Genomic DNA, 16,724 nt, shown 5'->3' on the forward strand with positions numbered 1-16,724 from the left:
AGCGGCCCTGGGGGCTGACTGGGAGCCCCGGGGTGAGGGCGCGGGAACGTCCACAGCAAGCCTCCTTTGGCCTGCGGGATGACGGCTAATTTTCTTTACAACCAACCTCCACAAAAACGATTAGGTCGGGGAAAAATCCCTACTAGAGTCATTCTTTGTTTTTAGTTTTTGAACACGTCGTTTTTCCTAAATGTTTCAAAATCTGTTAGTTAAGCACTTCAGCTTAGAAAGACTTGGACACCGGGCTCCAGGACCATTTAGTGCTATTAACGTTTCAGGAACTTTGTTAGAAATTACATTAAATGACACGGTAGACAGAGATTTTCACAAAAATTATGATTTCAGGAGGCAAAGTTTGTTTAGAACTTCTCTTTAGTTTGTTTCAGAATTGTAGGACAAAAAAGAAATACGCTACAACCCCCCAGCAACAATTGCTTCTCTCATGCTGCCTCCAGCAGGAAACTCACTTTATGTTATCTGCACTACCTTGAACAACTGCCCAAAACTTACTGCACGTTATTTTAAACTCTGGGGGCTCTGAGAGAAACAAAGCGCTGTCAGCAAGACGAGCGGGGTTTGTTTGGCAGGCTGTGATTTCCCCAGTTAAACATTCCTGTTCAAGGCTCTGGCGACCTGCAGGGGCTCCCGAGGGCCCCAGAGCGGGGTCACGGACACGGGGAGTCCTGCGGGGTTTGGAGGGGCTGGAAGAGCCGGGACAGGACCCGGGCTGGGCTGGAGCCCCGGAATGGCCTCGGGGGGGACGCGGCCCCTGCAGAGCCGGGGAGGAGACAACAGCCTGTCCCGGGGCTGTTTGTCCCGCGTCTGTCTGTCCGGGGGCTGTGTGTCCCCGGTCTGTCCCGCGTCTGTCTGTCCGGGGGCTGTGTGTCCCCGGTCTGTCCCGTGTCTGTCTGTCCGGGGGCTGTCTGTCCCGGGGCTGTCCCGTGTCTGTCTGTCCGGGGCTGTGTCCCCCCTGTCTGTCTGTGTGTCCCCTGTCTGTCTGCGTACCCCGCCTCTGCCTGCCCCGGGTCCCTCCCGGCCCCAGCCCCGCCCCGCCCCCGCATGAGCTCTCGCGAGAGCTCCTGGACGGCTGCGGGACGAGACCACCTGCCCGCCCAAGTCTCGCGAGAGGTCGAGTTGCGCCGGCTTCCGGGCGTGACCTCTCGCGAGACGCGGGCACGGGCGCGCGGGGCTGTATGAGCCCGCGAGTCTCGCGAGAGCCCCTGCGCGCAGCGCTAGGCGCCCCCGTGCCAGCGGAGCCGCGAGCGGCCGGGCGCCATTTCGGGAGCAGCCGCAGCGGGGCCGCCCCGGCAGCGCCACCGGTACTGCCACTGCCCGCCACCGCGGCCGAGCCGCCCACGCCGTCCGCCGTCCCGGCGCCGCCCCAGCGCCGCCGTCCGTCCCTGGTTCAGACGCCTGGAGAGGGCGCCTGAGCCCTCGGGCCCATCCCCCACCGCCACCAGCGCAGTGACGCCGGAGCCGCCGCTGCCAGACCGGGGCCCGAGCGAGGATCGCACCGCCCGCGGCGCAGGTAACTACGGGCGGACCCGCGCCCACCGCCGGCCGCGCCGGGCCTGCCCCGCCGGGGGCCGTGGCTGCGCCCCCCCCCCGCCGCCGTGGCCGCCCCGCACCCGCAGGGCCCGCAGCGCCCGCGGCCCCCGAGCCGCGGCCCGGTGGTGCCGCCCGCGTATTCCCGGGCCGCGGCCCTGCCCGGCGCTTCCCGGCTCCCCCGGCGCGGCCCTGCCCCGCCCCGGCCCCCCGCGGCGGGAGCGGCCTCGGGGAGCGGCGGGGCCTGCGGAGGGGCCAGCGCTCCCTTCCCGTCCGCCCTAAACTTCTTTGGTGTTTTCCCGTGAGACTCCCGTGGAAAACGGTCTGAATTGTCATTTGTTGGGTTTCTAAAGGAAGTAATTTAGAGGACGGACGCTTTTAATTCCTTTTGTGCCATATAGCACAGCAAAAAGAGTATTTCTGTTCAGAAATAGAACTAGATCAGTTACAGTGAATTTCATATCCTTTAGGTTTCCTCTAGATTCACGGAATTTCAAGGGAGGTTCATTCCTTGGTTTTTTTGATACTTTTGGAACGGATTTTTGTTGATATTTTTTTGTTGGTCTGATTTGGTGATGGTGTTATTTTTTTTTTCCCCTCTGCAGAAATGCCAGGCCTATGTAGGGTTTTTTTTAGGAAGCTGAAAGGCTTTTAGGATAATTATTTTGAGCTTCAGTGTTCAGTAAAAGGTACTTGAAAATTTGTCATGATTTTCTACTCAGTTGAAATTAATAAGGGCTTTTATCTGTGATTTTTTTAGAAAGAATATCAACTCTACGTATAGCATCATTATAAGCATTGTATGCATTGCTGGGTTGATAACAGGGCTGTGGTGTGTGGACAGAAGGTACTCTGATAATAACACGGCATTATCCCAGTGGAAGTGTTTTGTGCAGAGTACAAAGGGCACAGATTCCCGGTGTGAGGCCGGAGTGCAGCTCAGGAGATTGTCAATGGTGGTGACCAGAAGTCAATGCCAAAGAAAGAATGGGAACAGGGCAGTGGCACAGTGACACTTCTCTCTGTGTGCTTAATTGTCAGCTCGTTGTGGCTCAGGATCACGAGGCACTTCTTTGTTTATGAAAAGCTTTTTCTGTAAACTTTTGTGCTTTTTTTGTTTTGGGTTTTTTGAGCACTGCATGTGCTTTTTTCCCCCCTTTGTTAGGATCCACAGCGGCTGCTGACAGTGAATTCAGTGGCTAAATGCTTTGTGAATGAGGACCTTTGTTTTGAACCTACCGGATGACAGTTCATCCCTCGTCTTTTGGGGGGATGCAGTGATAGTTGTTCCCTCTGTGCTTTTCCACCCCACTCAGGGTTTGATGGTCTGTGTTACAGCCGACCCTCTGCAGGGTGAAAGATCCCCAAGTGCAGCTGGATGTGTTGCCTGAATTACACATCTGGAAATGTGATTATGGGTGGGAGTTGTCACTAGTGGGAATTCTTTTGTAGAATCCTGGGTTTGGCCTGGAACTTTTTCATGGCCCTTAGTCACACCGATGTACTTACTCATCCCACATGCTGGCAGAACAGCAGTGAATTAAGTCACATGCCTGTATGGAGCTATCTTGAAAAGCTGAGTGTAAATACTCCAGTAAAAAATAAAATTGAGCCATTACACATCAACGAATCACAGAATATTCTGAGTTGGAAGAGACCCACAAAGAGCATCAAGTCCAGCTCTTAAGTGAATGGCCTGTAGGGGGTCAAACCCACACCCTGGGTGTTATTGGCACCCTGCTCTAACGAGCTGAGCTAATGAAGGTGATGATACCTGTAAGTGATGGCACTGTATCCCAACAGGTCATAACTTGAAAATGAGGTCAGTGTGCCTCGGTTAAGTAATTGAGTGTGAACTTCCAGTGCTGTGATACTGCTTAAGGGTTGTGTTTTATTCTGGATTGTATTCCTGGGCCGTGGTGGGATGTGCTGCAGCTCTGGGAAAGCATTCTCATTTATGGAGTTAAAAGTGACCATTTTAGAGGATCTTAAAGTGTTGGAGCAGTTTCATTATTCTGCCCAAGTTGCAGGACAGTGCAGTTCCTGCAACAGTGCCTGGAAACGAGGTTCCAGAATTAACCTGTATGTTTAAAAATCCATTTCATTGCTCACGTGCAGGGAAATCCTCACTGTTGGGCTGTCTGACCGGGATGTAGAGGACTGGCTGTTTGTGAACTTAAGAAAGAAAAAGAAGAGAAACTTTACTTAAGAGATTTGAGGAAGTTGAGTGTCTGTAATACCAGGAGTCTCGAGGTTCTTAATAGCAGACCTGCATAGGGAGAGGAAATCAAGTGTCAGAGAGGTTCAGAGTATAGTGAACATAAAATTACCATAAGGGGTTGAAGTTGGAAAATAAGAGGAACAACTGAATCCAAAGAGTTTGTGGTGACTAGTGTCACCTGGTATGGTGGGCCTCTTTTGTCCGAGCCAAGTTCCAGCCGGGATGGACCTTGTGTGTGCTCTAGTAGCTCCCAGTGCTGGGATCACGGCTGTTCCTCTGTGCCCCCTTACGCAGGAGGCTGCATTGCTCCAAGGGCCTTGGTGCCCACACCCTCGGGTCGGTGCCAGGGCTGGGAGGCTGAGCAGGTTTGCACGAGTGCTTTGTGTCCTTGGGTCAAGCTGCAGCACTTCTCAAGATGGCCCCAGCCCCGTGTCTGTGTCACTACTGCTCTGTGCTCCTTGTGAAGGAATTGGGGGGATCCCTCAGGGGGTTCCGCTGGCTCGTGGTGTTCAAGCGCGTTTTGTTGTTCGCAGCTGTAATTGCTTTGAGCACGTTCTTATCATCTCACTGGGCAAAGCTTCCTTCCAGTTCTCCTTGGAAACACCTACTGAGGCACTACTCACTGAATTTAAGCCAATGCAGGGATGACCTCTTAAGCAAAAACTTTTGGAATATTAAGCACAATGGTGTTTTCCAACTCAGGTGGATTTTGCTTCTTCTTTTAGGTGCCCTGAAAAATGGCTGATGATATTGATATTGAGGCAATGCTTGAAGCTCCTTACAAGAAGGTGAGAAAAATGTGCCATGAAGTTGTGTTTACCTTAATTTAGCATTATTCATGAAACTACTGCTGAACTGTAAACTAACATCCCTGGAGCCCTCATGATTTATCTTATTGGACATGCATTACATGTAACTTTCAAGTTAATTTATACTGTTAATGTAATTATATTGTGCAGTAGTTTCACTTCAGCGTGATGAATAAATGCCCATCTATCTCTCTTTGTAGACTTGCCTAACGATATCTCACCTCTACTCCCATGAATTCACCTTTGATTCCAGTGTGAACTGTCAATCATAAGGTAGTAATTGAGTGACGTATCGCTGTACCGTGGTCCCCTAGGTTAAAAAAAAATACAACCAAAACAAAACAAAAAAACCACCCACCCAAAAACCAACCAAACAAAACCAAAACAAAACAGAAAAAAAAAAACCAAACCAACCCCCCAAACCAAGAATCCTAAAACCTCTCCTCTAAAATGGCCAGGTCTAGTTTGGTATAGCAACAAGGTGAATGCAGTGATTTGGGAAAACAGCAGGGTTCCAAGAATAACCTTTTCACCAGTCCCATGGCAAGTAAATATTTGAACAGTCTGCTCAGTGCAAGAAGAGTGGGACTTGCTTTTAATGCAGAAGCTGCTGGCGGTTAATCTTTCAACAGGGCAGATGAAAATCAATTGCTGAGTGAACGAATTTACGGAAATTCTTGGATCCCTGAGTAGAATGTTCTTAGCAAGTAAAAGACAGTATCACAGACTGCGGTGTCATTCTAAAATAAGCTCTTGTATTCTTCTGTCCTAGTTGTTTAATTAGGAAATGTCAATTTTTATGTGAAATTTTTATCAATTAGCATAGTGATGTCTACTTAAACCAGCAGCAAATGAATACTGTCTTTTTTTGTTTTCCACCAAATGGTGGTGAAGTATGAACAGTCTGCATGCTTTAGCACTGGTTTTGAAAGAAATGTATATTAACTTTAAGTCACCTAGGAATTGTACTTTTGATGTAACCAATGTGATTAAACTGTAAAGCCAGTATATAAATTATATAGCAGCTATTGTTAGTCTATTTTGCAGTGTTTATTACAACCGTGTAATGAATTTTGGATGAGCATTTGTAAGTTTTAAATGTATATTTAGTTTATGTAATATTTAGCAGTTACTTTTACATCTTGAAGAGAAATTTGTAAACTATTATGTTAAAATTCTTGTGTCCTGGCTTAACATGGATATTTTCCATGTAAACAGGTATGGAAATAGGGAATGTTTAGGCTGGACTGGTGGATTATTGATGACTTTCTTGGGAGTCGACGTTACTAAAGCAGTGTGAATCCCTGTTTGCTTCAGGGCGAGATGTGTGACAGAGGTGACATCAAGCTCTTACAACCCTTCAACGAAAATGAGCGAAGATCTCGGGAATGGCATCGGTCACAGGAAATCCATAGGAAATCCATAGTGGCTGGCTGCTAGCACAGCCCCGGGGCTTAGGCAGAGATATAGCCTTGGTACTGATCAGAGGGGCACACAAACACAGACCTCAAACTTCCTCTTACATTTTATAGAAATAACATTTAACCACTTGAGTGCTGAATTCTACAGGATAACTTGCTCTCTAAACCATGTAAGGAAGTATCTACAATTTAATATACACTTTTAAATGATGTAAGTCTTGTATTTTGTAATAGTATGACTTAAATTTAAGCAGCAAAGTGGTTAAACATGCCTACCTAAATATTCTAAAGCTTTCCAAATTAAGCTGTAAACAAGTAATTTAGTATTAAAATTTTTGTTTTTATTTTCTTATTCCTATTCCCATTACCCTTTGACCACTTGAAATGTTTCCACTTCGTCCTCACGATGTTCTTCTATCAACCCTGCTTAGGATGAGAACAAATTGAGCAGTGCCAATGGCCACGAAGAGCGCAGCAAGAAGTGAGTGTTGTCTCAGTTCTGTACTTTTGGGGAGAGGCTGCTGAGTTTTGTGAACCTGGGAATGCATGTCAGTAGTATTTATGGAACTAAAATAACAAAGCTTGGTGTTTGCAGTTGCAGCAATTAGGAAGTCTTTTATTTACAAATGTAGTTAAAACCCTTGCAGCTGATGTCATCGAAGTGTGGAAACATTTAATTAACATCAGATAGAAATACAGACTTAGTATGTTCAGCATATTTAATTTTTTTTGTTACTTTAGCTATGCAGTGGATTTTGCATTTTAAAAGTGTATTTGTTGTAGAATTTATTGTAGAATGTGATTTGAAGCAGTGCAAAGCATTTAAAGATACCAGTGCTTTCTTGAAAAGGTTTAGGGTACTGAATCCCCTCCCTCTCTTCTCTGCATCCCCACCTTTGAAAACTTTTTTGAAAAACAAGAGTACAAGCCCACCTTCTTCAGCAAGCATAATTCCAGAATCTGAACACCTTCTGATGCCCCAAGCAGTCTGGAATGAAACCGGGAATTTGAGGAAAAATGCCTTATGTAAGAGTCTATTAAATACCCCAAATAAACGGAAGGTTTTTAAGTCTGTAAAATAAATTCTGTACCTTACAAGCGTCATTTGGTGATGAGGTAATTGATGTAAAAAGACAAATTTTTAGAGTGATATTTGACTAAGCAGAAAGCAGTGCATTTTTGTAATACACAGCTATCTTAAGAAGTCAGCATGTGCTGTTGTCACCTTCTGAAATCATGCAGATGACATGCTGAAGGGATCCAAAGAAAGTTTTATCCCAGGTGTATGGATATTTGGGGAATTATAAGTCCAATTCCAAGGTCAGGCTTTAGTTGTAATCAAATAATCTAAAATCGATTATACCTTATCTGTGTTCTAAACAATACTGTGAACATCCTTCTCATGCTAAATCCTAGGACTCCTAAAATTCCAGCAAAAGCAACTGCTCCCAATATTTTTAAGCCCTAGAAGTTCATTTTCATAGAGCTGCTGTTCCACATAATCTTTAAAGAACGAATTGCGCTCTTTTGTTTGTGACTCGTGACAGTGTCTTCTGTTGCTGAAGACAAAGGTATATTTAGGCTTTGCAAGACTTCTTGCTGTGCTTTAAATCAATTAAATTATATGCAGATGATATTCTGTATCTGCTTCAGTTGGGCAAATACTGAAATAAGATTCAAACTGTCAAGAAAATCCACAGCAAAAATCAGCAAGTTAAAAAAAACAGCTGCAGGTTTCAGTAATTGTCAAATGATATTAAATGTCCATGTTAGTAATGAGAAGGATTAAGAATCTGCATTCTTCCTGGATGTCTGTACTGTATGTCCAGGTCAGTCCTGGTTTGGAGGCTCAGTGTGGGTCTGGACTCTTGGCAGTCTTTGCCCGCACAGGGGGTTCAGCTCCCTGTCTGATAGGGAGTGGCTGCAGTTACCACTTACTGGTTCTGGGCAGGATAGCGAGCTACAGGGAGGATTTTTCAGAGCTTTTATGATGGTGTTTTAGGGTTAACTTGGGGAAATGTTGGTAAGTGATGGGTCCTAGAGAGGAGGGATACTGCATGCCTGGCCATCCCAAACTGCATTACAGCAGGACGTGTGAGTCAGTGACACTGATAACACCACCCAGAAATAGAGAACTATTGGAGGTTGTGAGACTTCTGGTATCGGGGTTTGATGCAGCAGCTTCTCTGTCCTTACAAAAATATTAGAGAAACTGGTGGAAAAAACTAAATATTCCAGTGTTTAAAACCTAATCACAAAATGTTTGTCTTCAGAGACAAATACTAAGATAGTTTTAATAGATCTTCCTAGGTAGAGATTGGAGAGCAAAAGCTGCTAGTGATGATTAGGCTTAGTTCGGTGTGGCAAGTGAGAGACTTTTTACTTAAGAAATGGAAACTAACTAGAAGTCTCATTTTCTTCATGGCCATAGAAAATAACAGTAATGAACCTTTTGTAATCCACATGCTCTTTTTAAAAAGAAGTTTTTAGGTGTATGAGTGACCACTTTGAAAAAACATGGTGTATGCAATCAGAAGGAAAAATTGAGGAACAAAGGACGTTTCAAACTTCAGAAGTTTAGCAGCAAAATTGATTATTTTGCTGTCTTAAGTAATGGCTTGAGCATCTGTTTACCATGTGTTTTATGTATACATACGTATATATTTTAAAAACTAGGGGACTGTAAGCTTTGGTGGTCTGAGGCTGAGATAGAGGGAAAAAATTCACAAATAATGCAAATGCCAAGAATGGAACAGTTGCTCACTGGTTTTCAGATATGAGGTATAGTTGACTTACAGATCTTAAAAGATTAGATTTTCTAAGTAAATGGTTAAAGCTACGAAGATCTGCAGTTTTGACCCAAACCTGTGACAAGCATGGACTTAAAAAAGCAAGTGGCTTATGAGCAGGAGTAGCAAGTAGGGAAGAAAAACTCTTCAGCAGTGTGTTGAGTGATGGTGGGGAATATTAACCATCCTTCCTTTCCCTCAGACTTGGGTCTTTCTATTTTGGTTGTTTTGTTTTACTTTGCTGTAAAAGTATAATTTGATCTTAGAATCTTGATACTGAGTTTAAAGTGTGGTTGAAAGCCACATGAAGTACTGCAGCTGGTATGTAGTAGATCCAACACAGGAAATGGTTTTTTAGTCCTTTTACTCTTCTGGAAGCGTTCTCTAGCAATTATGAAATTTAAAATAAAGCTGTGTTGTTGTGGACTTTATAGTGATAGAAGATTGCTGGCATGCTTAACCACCCACTTAACAAAAAAAACATATAAATATTAACAGGTGGAAACTTCTCCTGTCAATGTCTTTGACATCAGGTTGGGGGAACTGTGGGATTTGGGGTAAATAACACTGAGCTATGGGCATAACCGAAGTTGTGGGTTTTTCCTCAGGAGAAAAAAGAGCAAGAGCCGAAGTCGAAGCCATGACAGAAAGAGAAGCAGGAGTAAGGAACGCAAACGGAGCCGGGACCGGGAGCGGAAGAAGAGCAGGAGCCGGGAAAGGAAGCGGAGCAGGAGCAAAGAACGCAGACGCAGCCGGTCCAGGAGCAGAGACCGCAGGTTCAGAGGCCGCTACAGGAGCCCCTAGTAGGTTATTTGTGTCGAGGTGCATGGGGGCTGCTTCAGTGGTGTGATGGGGAAGCCTCAAGTTTCACTTTCTGCTTTCTAAATGGGTCACTAATAATCTCAGAGGGTGAGAGACTGAGTTTGAAGAATGTCAATAAACACAGCATGGAAAAGAGGAGGACAGTAACATATCCCCCTTCTGCTGGTTTTCATTCTGAGCCAAAATGAAAGATGTAAAAGCAATGAAAGAATGTGTACAGCTGACTGGAAAACCAAATTTATCACAAAATCAAAGTAACAAGCAAGTTCCCTACTTGTCCAAACTGTCTTCAGTATAAAACTTGACAGCTTAGCTGTCAAAAAGTGAATAGTAGTCTGTGACTTTGATTACAAACTCATAAACCCTTGTTTTTGTATTACTGAAGATTTTTACGGTCTTGCTGCTCTTAAACACTTTACTCCGTAAATGCATATTCCCATAAAGACACCCCACCTTTATGCATCCAAACTGGAAGCATCTTGTCTTCGAAATGCCCATGCATTGCATATTTGCCCTGCTTTTTGTCAGACTTGTCTAGAAGCTGTGAAAGAACTCTTTGATCCTCTCAGATATTTAGTTTGACATAACCTCTGCTGTAAGTAGTTCCTGGCAGTTGTAAATCAATTCTCAAAAGACATTTTTTTCATCAGTATTTGTTTCTGATGGTTTGTATTCCCGCTCTCCCCTTCGCTTCCTGTTGCCTCTTTGCAGAAAACCAGTGAGAACTGGTGTATATGGTTGACTGTAGTTAATAACCTGAGGCTGCTCCTTGTGTCTGCTGTTGTCCAGGACTCCTCTCAGCTGTTGCCAAGTCTGGGAATGCAAGGTCCCGTAAAAAGTAGGCAATTGGAAAGGATGTATTTTTTAAACCATAACATGTAATGTCATCTGTGATGAAGATATCTCTCAAGGTGTTTGAGCAGACAGTGTTTATCTTCTGATAAATTGCAGGCTTGCACAGTTTTAGTACATGAATGTTTTTCTTGGCTGGGTCCCAATCCAGCAAACGTATTCTCTTTTGTACTCTTGGAATGCAAACAAAACTGCCTGAGGTCTCAGAGTCTCAGTTTGTGCTAAGTCATCTGGATGTGGGCATTCTGATAATGAGAACTTACTGCAGCTCCAGGCTCTGCTGAGGTGCAGTGGCATCCTGTGCCCGTGGGGGTCACAGAGCTTCTCATCCCCGCTTTTCCTTTGTCTCCAGTGCCAGGCTGGGCAGAGCCTGTGTGTGCTGCTCTGGGCTTCAGCTCTGAAGATTTCAGCAGTGCACAGTTGGCTTGCTTTCCTACAACTCTTTGCTGCCTGTAAGGTTACAGTAGCTGGTTGGGTTGTGCCAGTGCCACTGTTGTGGCTCCAGACACAGAGGACCTTGATCCAAAACTTGAGCCTTCCATGTGTGAGCCTGACAGCCTCCCCTCCGGTGCGGTGGTGCAGGGGGAGGATGTCATTCCTCTCTTCACATAGTTGGGAGTTGCTGCATTTTCCCGGCTGCGTTGGAGAGTTTTGTTCCTTGGTATTTTGTTGTCACTGGGTGAGAAGGTTCTTCAGCTAGAGAAATTTGGAAGTTCCAGTGTTCTGGTCTTCCAAAATAATTTCCTCAAGTAGAGATTGAAAGTGCAATAACCCATGCCTGTTCTAATGCATTGAGATACATTATACCAGAAAGGTAAATGATTGTGAGGGTTCTTTTTCCCTATTCTGACACTTCTGTAGCTGTTCTGGGTGATTTCTCTGGAAATACAGTGAACAAGAAGCTGAGATGGTCTGGTATGCCCTGAGGATACATGGTTGTGCTTATTTGTTTGGTAGTTCTGCTGCAGTTGCCAGATTGTTGCTTTCATTTAACCAAGTAGAATTTCAGTGTTTGAAATGGTTTAGTGGAAGACTGGTAACAGGGCAGGCACATGTATCCCAGAGGGACTGCTGTTGACTGTTGGCAGTCAGCAAGCAGTCTGCTGTCAGTCACTTGTAGATCATGGATGGTGCTATTGAAGTAATACATATGCCACTGTGATTCCCAAATTCTAGTTTTGTCTCAAGAAGTGTGAAAGAGAAGGGCCTCAGAAGATACAAGAGTGGAGAGCTCCTAATTTCCTGTTTGTTACTCTTCAAATGCAGACACCCACCTTTAAATCTGTATGAGACATTGACTCAGGGAGACAGGAGTTTTGGAGATGAAGCCTCCTGCACCACTGGCTGCCTTTCAATCAGATAACTTTGGATCACCAGAACTGGTGCTTTCATTTGAAGAAATTGTCTCTGTATCAGTGCCATCAGCTCAGCATTTCGAAAGTAACTGCCAGAGTACTCTTGCTGGCTGGGGCAGCATGTAGATCAAAATGCATTATGGTTTCTGTTTTATCTTATTTGTTACTCTTTCTCCTCCTTGTGATCTTTCTCATTTGCTTTATAAAGGCTCCTTTTCAAGCTGATGCCTGTAAACTGAAATGTTCTTGCTGCTGGAGCAGTTAAGAGGCATCTCAGCAACAGTGAGAAGAAAAAGTCTAGTATGGAGAAGAGAGTGCCACAGAGAGCCTGAAACCTTGGAATTTGTTAAGCTTTAGAAAGTGGTTAAATGCTTCAACTTTTTAAAATAGGGTGACTGGCTTGCATTGCTTAATGTTGACAGGGTTTTTTTCTAATGTTATTCTCACGCATGTTGTTCTGTAAGTGTTTTACAGCTACATTATTAGGTCTCTTAGTAGAAAGAACTTGACTGGGTATTCTTGCTTAGACATCTGTCTGGCAAATCACAGACACTGCTAATGTACAGTAGAAGTCACTTAGACCATCCTGTTTCTATTCTGAAACCAAGAATTTGGACAAAGCTGTCGGGAAAACAGATGTATTACATGAGGACTGAAAGTTCATCATGATGCCTCGGACTTTGTTTGCCAAAGTTTGCCTTGTCCAACACTGTTTTGTTGGAGTCTTGAGTAAGAATTAGCAGGTAAGAGCTGATAATTTGCTGGCTGTCTTCTGACCTGACTGCTGTTGGGCTGTGTGGCATCATGCAGGTTTGGGAAGGCATGTCCCTATGGACTGAGGGCCTTTGGCTTATGGACAAGGGGACTCCTAGACATAAAGATGAATTGCTTGTGACATGGTGCTGCCTTGCATGATAGCAGGAGCTGGGCAGCAGCTGTAGGGGCCGTAGGAGCGAAGCAGCTTTCCCTGAGATCTACAGCTTTACAAGCAGGTCTCCTTGGAAAAACAAAGGGAAGTGCATCCTGCAGAACACTGCTGAAAAGGGATCTTGAGAAGGTAACTTGGGCTGTCACCTTGCCCTAGGCAGCTTTGTGCTCAGCCTGGGATGGCTTTAGGTCACTGGGGTTTGTCAGTGTTTCATGGAATCATGTAAGGAAGGTACTACTAATTGAGTGAAAATGGAAAAGAGATTTTTGGAGTTGTAGTGGGTCGTGCGTTTTTCCCCCCACTTTTTTCCTTTTCTCTCCCTCCCCCTTGGGAAGCTGTGCATGTATTTGAATACTGTTACTGTGTTACTTATCAATTATTTGTGTTTTGGGGATTCTTTTCATTAGATTTAGACAAACAAAACATTTCTTTCACCATTTCCTTAAAAACTCATAATTATTTACTATTGTTTAGTTGGTCTGCATGTTAGTATTCTGGAATTACTGTAATTGGTGTGTCTGGCTGCATTTGATTTGAACTGGAGAACACCACGTTCTATACTGGGAGGTGTGAAGGTGCAGGGTAGTCCCATGTTTGGTAAGAAGTTGGCCTCTGGAATCAGTACCAGCATTTCCAGGTGCAGCTTTCAGCAGTTTCTCAGATACTGGAGAACCTGAATGGATGCTCCGAGCAGTCATTTGTCTGGACTTGAGTAGGAAATGGAGTAATTTATCCTAGGCAGAAAATTCTGGGTTTGATCAATAGCGATCTCATCTCAACACGTGCCTGTGTTTTGTGTCTTATTTTCTCTGTTCTTAATAAGTAGTTTCTAAATGGTCTTTTTTCTTTATTTTTTTTCCAGTGTTGTACAGGGCCATATTTCCCTTGCTTTAACCTGGCCAGCACGGTTTTGGATCTTGGCCCACTACTTCCACCTGTGTCATGACATGTTTAAAAATGGGCATCCTCCTCCTTGCTGTGGATGCTGAGTTTCACTATAAGCATTACTGCTCCACTGAGGAGCAAGAAGATGTTTTTCAGACAAATTGCCTGGCCAAATGGATTTAGTGGAAGACTTCTTAATGTCTTCAGCCCGCCGTGTCTTTCAGGGTGTTTCACATCAAATTGTAGCTACAACAGAAAGAATCAATTGTGTGCAGATGGAAAGCCAAAGCCCCAGTGCACAGCATTCAGTCTGTGCAGCAGTGCCTCTGCTCGGTGGAGATACAGGAAGAATGTTAACAGGTGTTGTTCTTTGCCTTGTATCTACCAGGACATCAAGTTCAGGGAGAACACGATGGGATGAGTCCTACTGCCCGTGTCACAGGCTGTCCCCATGTGCCACGTTACCTAGTGAGGACTGTCCTTAACATGGAAGTAAAGGGCAGGTTACAGTTTGTTCTAACAGACTTTGTGAAGCCTGGAGAACTAAAATTAGATTCAGCCAAGAGGTTGGATTCCTTCTGTGGTTCCATGTCTGTATATAGGGCTAACTGCTGGGTTCACTGCTTCTGTGGTTTGGTGGCCATTAAGAACTTTAGGAAGCTTCATTGGCATATTTGTAGCACTTCAGTGGCGAGAGCTGAGGCAACATTAGTGAATGTGTCCCTTACAGATGTCTGCAGGGAGCTACTTTGGTTTCTTCTTGCACCTTAAATTTCATGAAACTTTTGATTTTAAAACGTTACACTTGAGCAAGTAATCCTGCCAGCACCACTTTGCACACAGCTCTGAGGCTGAGCTCCAGGCCATGCTTTGCAATCATCAGTACATAGAACTTGATGTGGACACAGAAACATGTGCAATGGTTACAGCTGTAACTGTAGCTCAGAATAGTTCACATGTACAAATGTGCCCTGTGTGGCTGGCTCATAATTCACTTCCTGGAGTCCTGCATATTCTGGGGTTTTGTGATGCAGGTGAAGCTGAGAGAGGAGCATATTCCGTGCCTTATGGTCTGGAGTGCTGCATGTGTTGATATCCTGTTGATGATATTATGCATGCATTGGGTGCTGCTGATGGAAATGCTGACCAGTTCAGGGGCAAGGGTGGGTGAGCACTTGCAGTGTAATGTGAGTACAGAGGGGAAATCCTGAATTTTGGTACTCAGGTGAGTAATGTCTGTCTTTTCTTTTGCCGTAGTTCTGGTCCAAAATTCAACAGTGCCATCAGAGGGAAGATTGGTCTGCCTCACAGCATCAAATTAAGGTTTCTGACTTTTCTCTACTTTTTATTATATCATTAGTAGATTTTGATTAAAATCAGAGTGGTGTATTTGAAGGTTTTCTTCTAATCTTGTTTCTTCTTTCCTTTTAGCAGACGTCGCTCCAGGAGCAAAAGTCCCTTCAGAAAAGACAAGAGCCCTGTCAGGTACAGCTTTTTACATGTGTTTTTTTGTCCTATTGAAGTTGGGAAGGTGATGGTGAAATAATGCATTAATAAAAAAATGCATTAATGCAATAATACTCAAAAGTGATACTGAAATTCATTTAGAAATCCTGGGAGAGGAGAACATTGTTAATATGTTGCCTTCTTCCCATGTCATAAACAGTTGTAAATAACATCTGTTTTTGCAAAAGAGGCTTTGCTTTGGTTTTTTGCATTTGTGTTCTCAATCTTTTGCCCATTAATCGTGAATTGAATTAGCTTTTGTGCTAAATTGTGCTTAATAATCTAAAGAATGGAAAAGTACAAAGGCTTCTTTTTGCTTTTCAGTATTTATTCATGTTAATTTTAGAGAGGCTCGATACCTTTGAAATGCAGGAGGTGCTTATCCATTCTCAGGCTTCTCATTAAGGAAATTAGATTTAGATAGCTGCTAATGAGATTATTCTCTTACATTAATGCAGTTAAATTTAACCAATCTTGTTTTGTTTTTTAATGACTAGCAAACTCTTACTAAGATAATTCAGTGTAAATTTTTCTTTTGTATTCTCAGTGATTAATATCTATATAATAACATTAATATAAATATGTACTCCATGACTGAAAACTCAGTCCAGGATCCAGCATGCTGATTCTGTCCTGTACTTGACTACAAGTCAGATTTTTTTTTTAGATTTGAAGCTTCAACACCTTAGAAGTGGTGTATCTAATTTCAGATAGTGGTTCAGTATTGAAATAAAATTATTCTAGTGCTTCTGGTGTCAAGGATCAGAGTAATTATTCACTATTCTTAATTTTTTTTATGAGTTAACAAGCTGAAACTCTGAGGACTGGGAATTCCATTTACATGGATGTCAGTATTGTTTATGCAGTGGCTGCAGTGACTCTGAGGTGACTGGGTAGATACCAGATGTGAGTTTGCAAAGCCTGGTTGGCACTACTTGTCTGAGAGTTTGGGCAGCTGGTCTGTGCCAGTTCACCCTGCTGGCCTTTGTATCCTCGTCCTCTCATCTCGTCTTCGTGACTGTGAGCTCCACAGTGGGCCTGGTACCATTTCTGGACAGCAGCAAAATGGTATCTCTGATTAGTTTGGGCCTCTGGAGGTAAAATAGAAGTTTTCAGGCATATTTAATGCTCGCAGTTGAAACAGGATATTCAGGCATGTTATACAAGTAAATAGATTATCATATTAATATTAGGTACTCACTTCTTAACCCTGCCTTTTTTAAATACAGCAGGTGTGTTTTTCACTATTAGACTGGGAAGTACTGATTACTTAGTGTTTCATATGCAGTCCAGAGATGAGTTAGCTTAATTCAGTTTATTTTTTAACTGAACTTTGCTCTTTCCAGAGAACCTATTGATAATCTTACCCCTGAAGAGAGGGATGCTCGAACAGTATTCTGCATGCAGTTGGCTGCAAGAATTCGACCAAGAGACCTGGAAGAATTTTTCTCTACAGTAGGGAAGGTAATTAATAGGGAAGTTAAAATGAACCTGACTACTGCCTCAAGCTGTCCCAGTAGAACTTAAATTCAGGATTGATATTTTTGAGGATTGTAAGCAAGTGGAGCTTCCTGTACCTGTGCAAAGGGGG

The 16,724-nt window shown here is 43.9% G+C and overlaps 1 protein-coding gene across 7 annotated transcripts in view; it reads left to right on the forward strand.

Moving 5' to 3' along the window:
- Window positions 1-1,380: 1,380 nt before the first annotated feature.
- Window positions 1,381-16,724, forward strand: part of RBM39 (RNA binding motif protein 39) — a 30,449-nt gene continuing 15,105 nt past the window's right edge. For 3 of the 7 annotated variants that reach the window (XM_051803311.1, XM_051803315.1, XM_051803316.1), the window contains exons 1-7: window positions 1,381-1,528; window positions 4,492-4,554; window positions 6,428-6,477; window positions 9,394-9,588; window positions 14,885-14,950; window positions 15,059-15,112; window positions 16,480-16,597. In XM_051803311.1, coding sequence (XP_051659271.1) covers window positions 4,504-4,554; window positions 6,428-6,477; window positions 9,394-9,588; window positions 14,885-14,950; window positions 15,059-15,112; window positions 16,480-16,597 — 534 coding nt within the window. In that variant the 5' untranslated portion in view covers window positions 1,381-1,528; window positions 4,492-4,503. Of the gene's footprint in view, window positions 1,529-4,491; window positions 4,555-4,577; window positions 4,849-6,427; window positions 6,478-9,393; window positions 9,589-9,614; window positions 13,988-14,884; window positions 14,951-15,058; window positions 15,113-16,479; window positions 16,598-16,724 lie in introns of those variants that run through there. The other 4 variants (XM_051803312.1, XM_051803317.1, XM_051803313.1 and 1 more) reach the window with 4 other exon arrangements.

Source organism: Manacus candei, unplaced genomic scaffold, assembly GCF_025592945.1.
Source record: "Manacus candei isolate 608988 ecotype Guabito, Panama unplaced genomic scaffold, ASM2559294v1 h1tg000057l, whole genome shotgun sequence".
NCBI classification, from domain to species: domain Eukaryota; kingdom Metazoa; phylum Chordata; class Aves; order Passeriformes; family Pipridae; genus Manacus; species Manacus candei.